The sequence below is a fragment of the Eriocheir sinensis genome, chromosome 31 (assembly GCF_024679095.1).
Source record: "Eriocheir sinensis breed Jianghai 21 chromosome 31, ASM2467909v1, whole genome shotgun sequence".
NCBI classification, from domain to species: Eukaryota; Metazoa; Arthropoda; class Malacostraca; order Decapoda; family Varunidae; genus Eriocheir; species Eriocheir sinensis.
Genome location: NC_066539.1, coordinates 14,432,761 through 14,449,594, shown reverse-complemented (window position 1 = coordinate 14,449,594; position 16,834 = coordinate 14,432,761). Strand labels below are relative to the sequence as shown.

General features: G+C 42.1%; 1 protein-coding gene across 1 annotated transcript in view; it reads left to right on the top strand.

Annotated features, from left to right (window-relative positions):
• The first annotated feature begins 1,385 nt into the window (after nt 1–1,385).
• Nucleotides 1,386–16,834, top strand: part of LOC127005927 (modifier of protein aggregation 4-like) — a 16,539-nt gene continuing 1,090 nt past the window's right edge. The window contains exons 1-3 of the mRNA XM_050875340.1: nt 1,386–1,432; nt 1,602–1,716; nt 11,413–11,495. Coding sequence (XP_050731297.1) covers nt 1,710–1,716; nt 11,413–11,495 — 90 coding nt within the window. The 5' untranslated portion in view covers nt 1,386–1,432; nt 1,602–1,709. The remainder of the gene's footprint in view (nt 1,433–1,601; nt 1,717–11,412; nt 11,496–16,834) is intronic.

Sequence of the window (16,834 nt, the reverse complement as noted above, 5' to 3'; positions counted from 1 at the left end):
AAGTCTTTCCTCTTAACATTCTTGAACAATTCTTTTCAATTACGTTGTGTCATATTTGCCAGTCTTCTCGCTTTTCTGAACATTTCTTCCTTTTGCATTTGAAAACAGTTCCTCTTGTCATTGACTATTATTCCTAAATATTTAATTCTATCCCCAACACAAAGGTAAAAGCATTTTGGGTCTGGGTCTGGGTCTGGGAGCTCTTCTCGCGGCAAGTTCTCTGCAGCTGAGCGCGTCCGTCTTGTATTGCCGACTGGCGGCTGGCTAAACAACATGTTGGCACCAATAAAACAAGAAATGGCAGATGCAGATAACAAGATTTGGAGCTGGGAGGCCGAGGTGGCGTTGCTAGAGGAAGTGAGGCAGCATTGACATTTGTGGGACCCACAAGATAAGCTCAACAAGAAGCAGAGTCTGCGCAAAACAGCTTTTGAGAGAGTGGCAGCAACATTGCGAGATATTGAAGGGGGTAAGGAACAATTATTTTCGTGTATTATATAATCACACTTTGTAATGGCTGGGGATTGGGATGGCATGTTCCTCCCTTCTCCTTTGTTGTCAATCAACCAATACTACTTATGATAAAACTCGTTTACCTAAAGTATTTCTACAATATTAGGCTAATGGACCAAACTCATTGTGGTTTTAAGATATGGTAGTAGCCTTTTGGGGTGTCAAGGATGAATTTATGCCCTTGCATTTACTAGCAGTTTACGTCTTAATTTATTTGATGCTCCCGGCGGCTCCTCCCACGTGTGAATTAAGGTACTTGCTTCCAAGAGCACCCAGCCGGTCTAGCCGCTATAGATCGTCGCGGCTGCATTGCCGGCCAGGAATTGCCAGGTGTAAAGCTGCCTTTAATAAAAAAGTGCCGCCCCCGGGCATATGCTCCCCCCCCCCCCCCAATGTGAGGGCCCTGCCGACACTTCCTTCAACTTAATTTAATATTAATTACTATTAACGAGTAGAAATGCAAAGTTTTGGAACCATCTGATTAATGGTTTAAGGACAGATCGATCACCTATAGTCTGGACCATATGGGGTCTGTGTGGTCTGATTTTCTATGTAAAACTCTCTCTCTCTCTCTCTCTCTCTCTCGTTTTTCCCTCTGTGTGTACGTGTGTGTGTTGAAAAATCTGTCCAGTCAAGAGCGGTGAGAGCCACGTACGTATACCTGTTGGAAGCTTTTCAGTTGGTATATATATATATATATATATATATATATATATATATATATATATATATATATATATATACTTAGGGAATTGGTGACAAATTCCCTTTGTCTTTTCGACGCTTCCTCCAACAAAAAAAGATGCTATTCCACAAGAGTATTTCGTCGGTGCCCAGAGTCGAGCATTGGGAGGGAGCTTCGTCCTGGCAGTACCAAGGCGAAGGCTGCTCTAGAACTTTCGCCAGCGAACAGGCGCTCGTAACAGACTTCCAAAAGCATTTGTTGTATATTTTTTTTCACAGTAACAGACGATTTTCTTGGTAGAAAGATAACTTGCGTAAAATAGTGTGCCTGATTTGAGTTTCTAAATACACATCTTCTCATATATTTTCTAGAATCAAATTTCTAACGCAACTATTTTGACTAGCGAGCCTCGGTGACGTTTTGGCACGAGTGACGGCAGGCCCCCGAGGTGCTGTGAGCGCGGCGGCTCCCCTCCTTTATTCCCTCTGGAAGTGGAAGCTGAGGACAGAAAATGACTCGTAAGTATCCCGAGCACTACTTTTATTGAAGAGAGAATGAGTGAAGTCCAGCAGAAGTTCCGAGGCGGGGAGGTCCATCGTGTGGGTGGTGGAAGTAAGGATGGCGGGGCGATTATTTTCTGTTCCTAGAATTGCCTGTGTGACCTTCAGCAAGCCAAGGCACAGATAGCCGTGTCTTTCTGGGCTGAAGATGTGACGGTGCTCAGAGGCCGTGAGGGAACTCTAGTAATTGACATTTCCTGGGGATGGAAGGGACGATTTTTCCTTGTATGCCAAGTGACCCCATTACCTACCCCGTTCCTCCTGCTCCACAAAGGGCCAGTGTTTTCGGTATTTATCCAGTGTTTACACCCATCGCACTCTGGAGTTCGAGTTTAATGTTTATCTTTTTGCTGCTTTTCTATTTTTTTTCTGCCATATGATATGTTTTTTTTTCAGGTAAATCTTAGGAATAGCATCTCCTAGCGGGTGCGCATTTAGGGCATGGTGTGGTGGTAATTACAACATTTCTAGCATGTACGCCGGGGTTTTGACAAGTGGACAGGTGTGTTTATATCACAAGGGTGTATTTTCCCACGCTGGCCTCACGATTTCTTCCAAGTCGATGGGCAATGAGACTGTGAGCTCAGGGGTGAAGAAAGGGAAGAGCCTGTGCGGAAAAATACACCCCTTGTGACATAAACACGCCTGTCCGCTTGTCAAAACCCTGTCGTACGTGCTAGAAATGTTGTAATTAATACCACACCGTGCCCTAAATGCGCACCCGCTAGGAGCCGCTATTCCTTAGATTTACCTTTTTTTTAGCCTATTTGAATGTTTTGAGGTCTCATTTAGGACCAGAGTCATTGTGGAGCACCTGTTGGCAATGTCAGGGCCACTGACCCTGGCATTGCCCCATTTTTTTGCCGATGATGCGGTAATTCTTGTTGACTCGCTATAGGTTCTGGTGATGGCTTTCAAGGCACTACTCGAGGAGGTGAACCCCTTGGAAATTAAGGTCTCGTGGGCCAAGACCAAGGTATGGGAGTTTGGAGGCTTGCTAGATGAAACAGTACAGTCTATTCATGTGTGTGGTGAGAACATAAGAGATCTTAGAAAAATTCATGTGCTTATGTAGCATAGTTCAGAACAACACTAGGGGCAGCTTTCACAGTCGTTTTGTTTGTTTTGATTGTTACTAATGGTGCCGATCGACGCTATAGTTTTCCATGTAAAACTAGCCGATGGGGTAGTGGCGGCTGCAGAGGAAGTGAGAGGTGTTGAGAGTGTGTGGTAAAGTGTGGGGCTAGGCTAACCCCGCAGCCGCCACTACCCCGTTGACCAGTTTTAAGTGGAAATTCTATAGCGGCAATCGCCACCATTGGTAACGACCAAAACAAACAAAACTACAGTCGTCTGTCAAATAGTATGGTTTCGGTTTTGTACGGATTGTCATGGAAGAATTTTTTTAGGATTTTTAAATTTCCCACACCAAGTAGCCATGGTGTGAGTGGCAACACTGTTCTACCAAAACACCTTCTGAAAGCACTCCAAAGCATTCGAGATAGGTGTTCACCTTGCAGAAGAATTCAGATTTAGGAGAAGTTACGTTTTGGGATGAGTTACGTTGCAGTAGGGAGAGCATACCACGTGAATGAGAGCAGTGTTCGCTTTATCTATCATCTTGGTCTTGGTCTTGGTTCGGGAGGTAGTTTTCCCTTTCGGTCCCAACTACAGCCTTTGAAACGGCTTACTCCCTCTTGCCGCAGTAACTGCCAGTGCTCCAAGAGTGCTGCAAGAGTGGAGATAAAGGCCTCGATAACCCTCGTTATTGCTATGGTAACAGCGTCTCACTTGCAGCAAAATGGCGTACGCTGATCTTCCTGGCGACGTTTAACATGCATTACTAGCTGTCCTGGCTGACGAACTCCTTTCAATAGAAGATGAAAAGGAAGCTGCAGTGGTTATGGTAGTACAGGGAGGTGAAATGCAATGGAAACACTTATATGTGTTTGTTTGGGCCGCCATATTTGGCGATGACGTCATCACAGCACTAAGGCGCTCCACCTCTCAAAGCCAGGAGCCATTGGACGTGCCGAGTTGGCAACTCATGCTGCCGTGTCACGCATTTGAGAGCACTCGAGACGTTCCGAGAGTCCCGATTCCCTCTTTCAAACGCAGCCCAGGTGTGTTTCTAAGGGGGCACTAATTTTATACGGATTTTCGAATAGTACGGGGGTCCTGGGTCCCTAACCCCCGTACTATTTGAGGGACGACTGTACTGTGAAAGCGGCCCTGTGTCTCACCAGGAAGTTTTGTGTCGGATTGTCTTGGCTTACAGTGACATGAATTTGCTCAGCACAAGTATATGGTGGTGTCGATACCTTTTTAGAAGGACAAAGGTCCAGATCTTTTAAGTACTTTGTGCTCACTGTCTTACGCCCATACCATGAGGCAGCCCCCTCTACTGGAGAAGCTCTTTGGCCACTTTCTCATACCATAATCTTGGAGGGGCCCTCACCATAAGCAAAGGAAAGGTGTTGAAGGGTGAAATTGTTGCAATCTGGCAAGGGGTCAAGATAGACTTTAGGGTTGTATCATGATTTTTAACCCTTGCTGTGTCAACACGCCTCCTTGATCAACTCAAGGAGGTAGTCTTTTCCTATAGCTCCGATGGGGCTTGATCACTTTTCTAACGGCTCCTTGCTTGACGGGATGATATATATGGTAGTGAGGGGCAGAGAAGTAATAGCGCCAGGCACATGTGGACTCCTGGCTGTCTGTGTGGAGAGAGGTGGAAACATGGGCCGCACAGAGATGCCAACCCTGTCACTCGCGCTATGTTCCCAATTATACCTATATTTGCCTTTCAATCAACCATTTTATTCGTGATTATATATTGAAAAATATGTACCTATGATTACACTAATATATGTAAAATGCTTCAATTATCAATACAGTCGTCCCTCAAACAGTACGGTTTCCAATAGTATGGTTTCGTTTTTATACGGATTGTCAGGAAGAAATTTTTTAGGATTTTTAAATTTCCCGCATGTCGCACCAAGTAGACACGGCATGGTTGGCAACACTGTTCTACCAAAACACCTGCTGAAAGCACCCCAAAGCATTCGAGAAAGGTGTTCACCTTGCAGAAGAATTCAGATTTAGGAGAAGTTACGTTTTGGGATGAATTACGTTGCGGTAGGGAGAGCATACCATGTGAATGAGAGCAGTGTTTGCTGTAGTATTTATTATAGTGTAAAATAAATTCTTGCCGCAGTAACTGCCCATGAAGGGTGCTCCACCTCTCAAAGCCGGGAGCCAGCAGACATGCTGAGTTTGCAACTTGTGCTGCCACGTCACGCATTTGAGAGCACTCGGGACGTTCCGAGAGTCCCGATCCCCTCTTTCAAACGCAGCAAATGAGTGTTTCTAGGGGGGAGGCACTAATTTTATACAGATTTTCGAATAGTATGGGGGTCCTGGGTCCCTAAGCCCCGTACTATTTGAGGGACGACTATATTTCCATGTAGAGATGTTTACAGAGGCTACTAACCCAACTCGGAAGAAGCTCTAGCGGAGGAAGGGGCTGAGATTACCTTATAGCATCCAGCAGAAAGGGGACACTTTAACCCTTTCCATCCATGACGCAGACGTTGGCATCACAATATGGAAAGGGTCAAGAGGAAATGGAAGAGGATTAATCCTCTTCTAAATTTCTCAATCCTCCTCTAAATTCCTCTTAATCCTCTTCCATCTCCTCTTAACCTTATCGTTGCGCATGGCGAGGGACGCGCCTATCCCCCCAGGCACACTCAGGCAGGCCAACGGAGGGAGGGGGCTCTCTTTTAACCTCTGTATCTCAAAAGCTATTCATCACAGCTGAAAACCAAAACCACCATTGGAAAGAGGAGGCCCAGATCTATAGCATTCAGTTATGTATGCCTCTCCTGTGAACGTACAGGCATGTTCAAGGGGTGTTGCCTGTGAACACTTACGTCAGTGCATGTGCGATGGTCAGCCATATTGAGGCAACTGCGGAGATCTCTTCACGTACTGCTGGCAAGGTAGTATTGTCGACTGGAAAATTTACAACTATTTGGTCAAAGAATCAGTCAGGTGATAAGTGAAGCTATATTGGACAACAACATCCACCAGTTACTCATCCGAAGATTTTCTGTGCTAGGCTGATATGATTTTCTACCAAATTTACTGGGAAACCCACTGAATTAGCAATGCTGTGGGGTGAAAAATAGTGTTGGAACACTCATACGCAGGAAATTTGAGTGAGACTGGAACTTGCAGTGAGGATTTAACACCACCGGCAAGTTATGCTAGTCCTCGCTGCAAGGATTTAGCATCGAAAGGGTTAAGAGGTTTAGAAGAGGATTAAGAGGAAATGGAAAAGGATTAAGAGGTTTAGAAGAGGACTGACAGTGACGCCGTCGGACGCCGACATTGGTGTTGCTAGAGTGAAGGGGTTAAGGAAAGAGGAAGAGGAAGGTGTAGAGGCTGCCTCATGGTACGGCTGCTAGGGTTGATTTCAGTCACTCACTTGTGTTGATCATTACCAACGAGTGGTAGGTAATAACCACCACCAACAAGAGATCCGCTTTCACTGTAGTCTTTCGCGGTGCCATTTTGTGTCAATCCGTACCAAAGATTGGAACCTCTGGTCCCCAGTGGACCTTACCAATGCAATTGATGGTAAATAACAAACTCTTGCTGTCAGGTGGTTCTGTTATTTCTTTAAATAGATGTAAAAAAATATTAAACAATACAACATGGTGCGGTACGGCTTCAATGGTAATATGAAAAGTTTTAGAAGAATTTGAATGAACTCATTTCACCTGCTGACCAGCAAATGTTCTCAGTACTTGTCACGATTATTCACCTGTTATGCCTTCTTGGTCAAACTCTTGTATTATTCTAGATAGCCTTTGAATGTGTAGGTCATATATACAATGAAATCAGCCCTGTTATGTGAAGAATACATGTGAAGTCTGCTAAATAAATGAAGAATGAATGTAACGAATAAAGGTGAAGAGTGTCTTGTTGACATCTGCAAAATAATTGAACTTGAATACTTGTCACCATTATTTCACCTATTATGCCTAAGAAATATTAGGTTATTAACAGATTTGAGTGGTGTAATTCAGCGAGACACTCCACATTTTTTCATCATATTTATTCTTCACAGTTATTCTTTATGTTTATTCTTCACATTTACTTATTGTTCGTTTATTTTTCACATTTATCCATAATCCTCCACTCAGCTGATGTAATGTTGACACTTTCCGCTACTCTGTCATACCAACACTACCCAATCACGCGGCTTTGTATGGTCATGATCGTCACCACGTTGGTGGCCGCGGATATCATGAAAATAATGAATGCGAAAGGGAATCAAGGCGATGGTAATGCCTGTTATCAGGTTGGTAGGGCCTTTAGTTAGGGTGCATACCAGACGACTGTGAGAGCGGATGTTACTCCATGGCTGTCTGACATAGGCACTAAATAGGGACGGAGAGGCGGGTTGATACCTTTGGTAATAAGTGTCTGACCAGAATCATGGGATGTCGCTGGAATGACTGTATCAAACCAGCGACTGCTACATGAGACTGATTTGACATATAGTACCTGCATAGTCTGTCAATGCGGTAAATCTTAAAAACTACCACTCCAGCCCCCCCTACCCCCCAAAACAAGCCTGGGGACCTGTGGGGAACTGGGGTTTTGGGGGGTAAGGCAAAATCACCGAAAAATGGGCTTCCAAACTTTCCCTGAAAAAAATTCCTAAAATAGGGAAAATTCTTTAGTCTCAAAAGTAAGGAAAGTCCTTAACGCATACTCTTGTAATCTATTCCAACATAACCTAGCAGCCACTGCAGCCGGTCTATTGACGAGTGTCGAGAGTGTAATTGGATGGCCAGCATGGTGGAACCCCCCCCCACCGCCGCTGCCCCAGTCCGTCCAGCACTGCGTAATTTTCAACGGCCCACACCGCATGTCGAATATATTTAAATTACCCCAACCTAACTTTACATACCTTCTATTGGGGGGGCTTCGCACCCCTCAACCTCCCCCCTGTGCTAAGGAGGGCATATCTATCTGTCTGTCTTATCAGTCCCATACTTAAGAGAGCGTCGCCTACTTTACTCTTGTCGAAGAACATCAAATTTCAATCCATACTTTGGTTTATTTATGCAACAATCCTTTTGTAATTAAGTATCATTCCTGTGCTGCCTGAGTAAAACGTGTAAATCTCTGATGATAACACTAAAGTACACTAAAATTGAACCATCACTGCTTGAGGATACCACTGAGCCGTTCTTTGAGAAGGGTTTGCTCATCTCTTAAAGGAGTAACTATTGTAGAACATTTATTGTGGATTCCTTTTTCACTTGTCTGCATCTCTCTGTATAATACTTTACTTGCAAGTATGTACTCTAAAAAAAAACTGAATTTGAGGGGAAAGGAATATTTAAAAAGGTGTGAAACTAAATATATTTATTTCACTCCACAAAAAAAAAAAAAAAAAAAAAAAAAAAATAGAAAGGTTTCTTCTTTGTGACAAAAAAATATCACTCAAATCCGTTCAGGCATAACAGAGTTATGTATGTCCTAATTGGCAGAAAAAACAGTTTTGAGACAGGGCATTTAAAATTTGAGGTGTAGCTGAGCGCACCATTAAAAATCTATGTATTTGGGTTGCCTTGGTCGCAATATTTTTATCCATTTTGCCAATAAACAACACTTTGGAAACCAGGGTTTACCACGAAACTTTGAGAGACTGTTGCCATCATCACAATCATATTTTAGAAACACATAACCAATTCTCGTCAAATCTCAGAAATTATTGCAGTGCGACGCTCCCTTAACACTCAACAGCTTAGAGAGCGTTATATTGAATGTGTCGACAATCTCATGAATGTGACTGCCCCATAGAGTTACATACTATAGCGCATGTCCCCCATCTACCTGCATTGTACTGAGAGATGCCCGCAGCCCGTTGCGGTGGCTGTGAGTGTGCCCACTTCATCCAAAACCGCCGACTTCACACCCCTCACTCCCACCCGCATGCAGTTCTGATTGTGACTGTGAATCCATCATCATCATTCATCATTTCATCGACACCTGCTCCTAGGAGCTCCCACCAGGGGATGGCCACAGCAGAAGAGTTTCTAACTTTCTCTATCCAGACACTCCCTTCTTGCCTGCTCAAAGTTTCTCAAAGATCTTTCCCTCCTCTCCCTAACGTACTCCTGCACCCTATCTCTCCATTTCACTGGAGGTCATCCTCTAGCATTCCCTCCCTCTATCTCACTCACATACACCCTTCTGGTCATCTTACTCTCCTCCATTCGCTTCATGTGGCCAAACCACTTTCAGGTCTGTCGCTTCACTTCTTCCACCACTCCACACTTCTTCCCTTCACCCCCGCAGCACTTCCCTTCACCCCCGCGACACTTCCCTTCACCCCCGTGACACATTCCAAAATGCTCGTACACACTTTCATTACTCATTCCATCCATTCTAGTCAACACCACAAGCACTCCTCAAATAACTCATTTCCACTGCCTGCACTCTAGACCTCTGACTTTCATTCCAGGCCCACGTTTCACTTGCATATGTGAGGGTTGGTACCAATATTGTATTTCTCAAATCCCTCTTTACCTCCATGCTCACGCTTCTGCCATTCATGATTCGCCCCAAAGATCCTACCACCCTTCTTCCTTGCAATGCCCTTTCACTTATCTCTCCCTCTGTACCACCATGCTTACACATAACTGATCCAAGGTACTTAATCCTCTTTTAAACCTCTTAATCCTCTTCCATTTTCTCTTAAGAGGTTTAGAAGAGGATTAAGAGGAATGGGAAGAGGTTTAGAAGAGGATTAATCCTCTTCCATTTCCTCTTAACCCTTTCCATACTGTGACGCCGACGTCTGCGTCACATATTGAAAGGGTTAATTTCCATTACAAATGAGACTTCAAAACACTCATATGAACTACAAAAAAATAAATGGAGGAAAAAACTGGAAGCGGTAATAAAAGAAATAAATACCAAATTCAACCTTTCGAGGGGGTGATTGAGTTGTCACCGTGCAGGCACAGAGTCCTGGAGGACCTGGGTGCAAGTCCTGCCCATTGGTACAAGCTGACGGTGTTCAGTCATTGCTGAGTGACCTAAGACTACCCACATGTCCCAATGCCAACTTTTAGATATACAGACGCCCCCTGCCGTTCACGGATTCACTTATATGCGGGTAGGGTAATTGTGACACCCCTGCTGAATGCGGATGAAAACTCGCGTATACGCAGTCTGTAGCGCCCAGCTCGAATGTTGCGCATTTAGTGTTTACCTTCAAAGCTGGAAGAGAGAAGTCAGCTGTAAGAAAAGGTTATATAGTCAATCGGGGTAAGAAAAAAACAGACAATAATTGTTAAGGCAGTGCTCTACAACTGTGCTCTTCAACTGTAAGTTGAATTGGTCGCAAGTCAAAATTTACATTAAAAAATGAAAAAAATATTTAAATGTCCTGCTGCAGATTGCGTAGGGTTCCTGTGCCTCATAGCCTCTCTCATAACCAGTCTCTGTCTTTCTGAGTTCACCTTGCCCCAGCCCTGTTTTTGGTTAACCCTTTAATAACACAACATTGTACAACGTAACAAAATTGAGCTACCAAGTTTTGCCAAGATGTCAACATTAGCCACGTTGTTACACGGCAAGTTGTGTTTCCAGGGGGCCATTGTATGTAAATGAAGGACATGTAGTTACACCTATCCATCATATATATCACACCTAACATTGGAAATCATGATAGCCAAACAATAGAATTAATGAGATTTATTCTAATTGGTTCCTTGACCTCTGCAGCTTACTGTATCTTCCCTGTTTCTCCCCCTTTTCTCTCACTTTTAGAGGTAATAGTAACATACAAGCAGCTAAACATTTAAATAATAGAATGGCATATTACCCTAGTACAGTAAAATTCAAATGTAATGTCTTACCTTTCTGGTGACCTTGAGATGTGTAGGGGGCAGAGATAGGTACGATATAGAATGGTATAAAATTATGATAAGGTACGGTATGGACAGTAAAAGTACGATAGGATATTACAGTACATATTTTTCATAGTATGATGCAAGGGAAAGAACGATTTTTTGTATCTTTTTTATACCTTTTCATGCAAGGCACAGCTGCATAAGTGGGTGTGGACCTGTCTCAGCTCTCTGACCAGACCTATTGGAAGGTCAGTAGGGTAGCAACAATAATTATAGTTAACTCACCCTGTCCTGACCTCTACCCTGACTTCAGAGACTTTGTCATTGTGCTATGTCTGGTTAGGAACGTGTGGTCTCAGCTCAGTCGATGCTTTCACCTCTTATATTTTCTTGGAAATTTATTTGAATTACTTGAATAATTAATACATATGCAAGGTGGGGCAGTGTGGTGTTGATCTCCCTTGCTTTCCAAATCTGTGTAGTAATACTTTTAAACACCATATTGTCTGGGATGGATAGGTACCATTCAATTTGCTGCAACCTATTCAGCGAGTACTGTAGAAAGAAATAGCTTAGGGTGCTGAATATAGATTCCATACCATAAGCCACTAGATTATATTTCTATTAAGTTTGAATATGGAGTTTATTATTTTTTTTTCATATACCTAATTGTCAGCAACGTCGATCCTTAAGGATATTGCATTTGCAGGTGGGAATCAGCGTGAATTAGCTCGTGCTAAGAATGCCAAGAAGCAGATGGAGGATAAAAGGGGACAAAGTTCTAGTGATAAGGTAAGGTACTTAATTTACAAGCCTTCAGTGTTTGTAGAAAGGTCCTAATTGCTGGCAGCATGACTAGTTTTGTTAGGTTCCAAATTTTTTACGTTATCTAGTTTTGTATAAAGGGAAAAAATAATGCACTTATTTAAAAGATAATTACAAGTAGGCTATCTGTGCAACTAAAAGTCATTTATTGTGGCACTATACCTTCAGTACCTTCATTTTTAATTTATCTACAGAAGGGTTGTCCCACTGGCTTAACCCGGTAGCAGCGATGGGCCATTTTGTGGCTTTACCATGTAGCAGCGACGGGCCAAATTTGTGCCGTGATATAAACCCCCCAAAATAGATGCTATATTATCTGATCACAAATGCTTTGATATATATTATGAAATGGTTTGTGTGAGGGGTGATTTTTTCTCATTTTTCTCGCTTGGAGGGACCATTAAGAAACATGATCCCCACTGCTACCAGGTTAAAATAGTGGAGCTTTTTATCAAGAGTAATACTATGTAACTTCCCAAAAATATATATTTAAAGATCAGTTGTGTACTGTACATTGTGGGAATTGTACCCCTCCCTTTTTTCTTTTTTTTACCTATCGGAAGAGTTCTAGAAGGAAAATGGAAAAAGTGGGACATCTTTTTAACCCGGTAGAAGCGGGGATCATGTTTCTTAATGGTCCCTCCAAGCGAGAAAAATAAGAAAAAAATCACCCCTCACACGAACCATTTCATAATATATATCAAAGCATTTGTGATCAGTTTATGTATCATCTATTTTGCGGGGTTTATATCGTGGCACAAATTTGGACCGTCGCTGCTACCGGGTTAAAGTTCATTAATAGGGCAATACACATATTGAAATATTTATAAAAATACTCATGTGGTAGGTAGGAAAAAATATGTATGGTTGCGCATTTACCTTAGGGCATCGGAGTAAATGTGCACTTTTTTATTTTTTATTTAAGCATACTAAACCTATTTAAACAATCCTACACATACTTTAGATACATTAGTGCACAATAAGAAATATAATCTTAATGTTAAGTAGTAGTAAGTTAAGTAGTAAGTAATATTAACACTTACAAATACAAAATACTTTAGTGCTCCCTACATTTATTTATTTACATATTAGTAATTTCTGAGCAAAGTTTGTCTTTAGCACCCTGTTTTAAAAAAATGAGTTGAAAAATATCAAATAAGGTAAATGCTCTGGCATAAACTAGCAAATGGCAGCTTTATTTATTTTTTTCCACAAATTTAAATGCCCCACTGAGCCTGAGTTTAATCCTTTCCATCTGTGACACAGACATCAGTGTCACAGTATGGAAAGGGTCAAGAGGAAATGGAAGAGGATTAATCCTCTTCTTAACCTCTCTATCCTCCTCTAAATTCCTCTTAATCCTCTTCCATTTGCTCTTAAGAGGTTTGGAATAGGATTAAGAGGAAATAGAAGAGGATTAAGAGGTTTAGAAGACAACTAATGGTTATGCCGTTGGACGCCGACGTTGGTGTCGCCAGAGTGAAGGGGTTAAATGCCTAATGAGTGGGCGTGGGGAGCCAGTCCTAGTGCAGGTGGCAGAAATCGTTTTGTTATGTAAGTTTCGATGAACATGATAAAATAATCACATACTAATGTATTTTCGTGCATCTGGCAGATGAATTGGTGCCTGAGGGAAGACTACTTTTGTTTCCACTGTGATCTGTCTTTATGATCTCTTGCTAAGGCATTAATTGCCCTGAAGCCGTTCACTGACATCATGTCAAAGCAGAAACGGTGTGTGGAGTAGAACTGCCGAATGGCAGCTTATGCTAGGGAAAAACGCTAGGAACAGCTTTACACCAACACTTTCAAGTTCAAGGTCATGTGCCTCACTACTACAAGATCCCTCACCACCACCACAACCACCAAACCAATGCATGAAAACCAAGTATGCAGGATACTTTAGATTGAAATTTGTCACCCAAGTGACAGTGATAGAATACAGTTTTGGCCATGGCAAATGTCATCTAGTTACAAGCATGTCCGAAACAAACATCAATATAGTAAAAGGATTAAAATGCAGAAACTGAAGAACTACCACTCCAACCAAAGGCAATAAGACATGGTCCCCAACCCAAATGACCTCGAGGGCCGCATTGCCCATTCCCCGTCAGCCCGCGGGCCGCACCCAAGAAACAACAAATAAATAATAATAAATTATGGGGAGTGTATATGTAGTGACGTATCTGAACATTAGTCTCTTTCCATGCGGTGTATATATTTTAAAGTCGGGGCCGGTGAACGAAGCTCAGTGGACAGTGTGTCAACACTTTGGTACCACGATTGTACATACCACTGTAGACTTCCGTGTGCACGAGGGAAGGGAGGACGAATAGAGTCAGGAGATGTTGAATTCTCTGAACACGGCGGAGACCAGTGCACATCTCAAGCAGGGGAAAGACGCTGAAAAGTGAAAAACGAATGGCCGAAGCCCCCTTATAAAACCGAAAAGTGCTTTACAGCGCACGCTCATTGGCACTCTTAGCACTGCAGAAATTTAAAAAGTTGTAAACCAATCACGTGCCCATGGTCTGCACCGCGGACCACAGAAACGATCCTGGAGCCCTTCGGCGGCTGCACCTACTGTTGAATGATGTAAAGCCCCGCGGGCTGCACTGAGGGGGCTCGCGGGTTGCGGGCCGCGGGTTGGGGACCTATGCAATAAGAGAAGAAAAGTAAATGACACTTTAAGCAATGAGTATAAACCTGGCAAGTTTTGTAGATCAAACCTGACAACAGTGGCTCAAATCACTCACTCAAATTTGCTTCATCATAGTTCATGACACTTTTAGGTGGAATATCTTTCAATGATTTCTCTAAATTGTCGAAAAACCTGTTGACAGCTTCAACCAACACTGGTGCTCTTTTCCAACTCATGTTTTGACATATATGTGCAGCCAACAGATTATCATGCCTTTTTAGAAAACTTTGGGCCCACTCTTCACCCGACATATTGTTTTTGAAATGCGCACAGCTTTGGCCTGCCTGATCTTAGAAGCTTTTCACCAATTCACCAACAAACGTAACTATTTGGTTGAAACCATAACCATAATCAGCGAAGGTGGACAGATGCTGGGCGACAGACAGCTACTCTGGAAACAAGATTGGTTTGTGCCCTATTTCTGGTGTGCGCCACACTCAAGACACACGAGCACGCAGGGTCCTGTGAGGGATGCAACGAAGTCTTGAAATCCTCTTCCAGGGTTTTCTTGCCTGTACATGCCTGCTTGCCTCCTGCAGGTCGTTGGGGGAGTAAAGAGTTGCCTGCTTGGGGTTTGATTTCCTCACAGTGTTGCAGCATCTGTAAAAACATGAGATATAAATAGCATTGACGGATAAATATTACAATAATTGGTTTGGTTCTGTTTTGTTATGCTGTAAAGATTGAAAATCAATGTTACAAGGCATGAACCAATTCATTTGGATATTAATATTGTAGGTGAGATATGATGAAATTAGCGGGTGCATATTTGCCCCATGGAAAGTTGCGCAGTTACCTAACCCTTTATTCATGACTCACTACTCTAATGCTTACAATACTTAGCAATTTATAATTATAGCATAATCTACCTTAGGATATACATATTAATTGAGTCTTCATTCATGATTCACTACTCACTAATGCTTAGAGTACCTAGCAGTTTATGATTATAGCATAATCTACCTTAGGATATACACCAGGTATTCATTATATGCGAGGGTTACGTTCTATAAAAAAGCTCGCATAATGTGAATTCGCATATATCGAACCTATCGTCCCATTAATTACAGGGGGTTATGTTCCACGACCCGTTTTCGAACCCTCTAACTATTTATTCCGGCACCGTTTCACAATAATAAAGCACTAAAGCAACAGTAAAGCTTCTGGGGAGACACACCCAAAGTTTAAGATTTAAACTGATACTTAGCTATCTGAGGATTAACTTTAAGATCAGAGGGAGGAAAAGGTTAATTATAGACTGTGTGGTGTATGAAAGATAAATGTATGGTCTATACTCCACAAATACGCATCAATATTAATTTATATACTGAATAACGTAATTTATTTACTGCTGTATTATAACATATCGTCCCGCATCCAGTGTTATAATGACCAGTGCTGTACAATATATAAACAGCCATAATCAGCATAACAATAGGTTGATTACGTTCCTTCTTGTATTAGCCGACTCATGATAAAAAAAATCACACACACACACACACACACACTTTTTACTTCAGTCAAATAGACTATCTCTTTGTTTGCACTAATCCTTCATATAAACTTTTTTTTTCTCTACACTATGTTAACGTGAGAATTTGTTGTTTTGAGAGAGAGAGAGAGAGAGAGGATGGAACATAACTCAGAATACTCCTCTCATAACCATAAAGCCATTAAAAATATTTACTTTTACTCAAAGTCCATTCTTTTTGGGTGGTGTTTGTTACAAAATAAACAGTCTCGTGACTCGTGGCATCTAGCCGAGAGTCGCTTGTTGTCTACTATACATAATTTGAAAAGTGATTACTGTATGGATAGCTAATTGAGTATGCCATGACCTTACAGCACCACCTATGACAAAAAAGCCCACCTCAAGATCACTCACCCACCACAATGACCTCGGGCATTCATGGTGGGTTGCGCTATGCCACCACCTCCTACAATTAGCTCGAATTAGGTGTTTTATGGCGAGCCCTTTTTAGGGTCCACCGTACCACAGCCACGACTCGTGAAAGCCCTAAAAAGGGTCTGCCAACGTTCTCGGGTTAACCATGTATTACTAATATTATTGGCCTGGTTATAAACGTGCCAATAAACTGATAGTTGCAACTAGTTACTTTTTTTTTTTTTAGCATGAGGAGTACTTACAGCTTGAGTTCCACAGGCAATTGAAGGGGAAATATGGATGGGCTGGGCTGGGCCAGCCCACCCAGGATAGGAAGTGCAGGAACTCTGTATATAAACTGTTGCTGTATCCACAGCAGGCTATTTTATTTACTTTCAAAATCTTTATTATATTAACATGTGACATTAGACTGAAAAATATACCATTTCTTTGAGAATGTTTTAATTTGTGTGCATTATTGTTACCCACATTTTCCATGTTTTAAGCTAAAATAGTACAGAGATATAAAATTTGATTTATTGGTAAGACTAATTAATTTTCCCATTGAATTTAAAGAGAAAGAATAAGATGCATGGAAAATACACTGAGATTAGGTAAATTTAGTAAAGGTCGTTTGAGGTTTTAAAACCATTTTCACATGACCGAGGGCCTATGGTCATGCTTTATTTGGTGTATCATTAATAGCATTATTTTATTCAA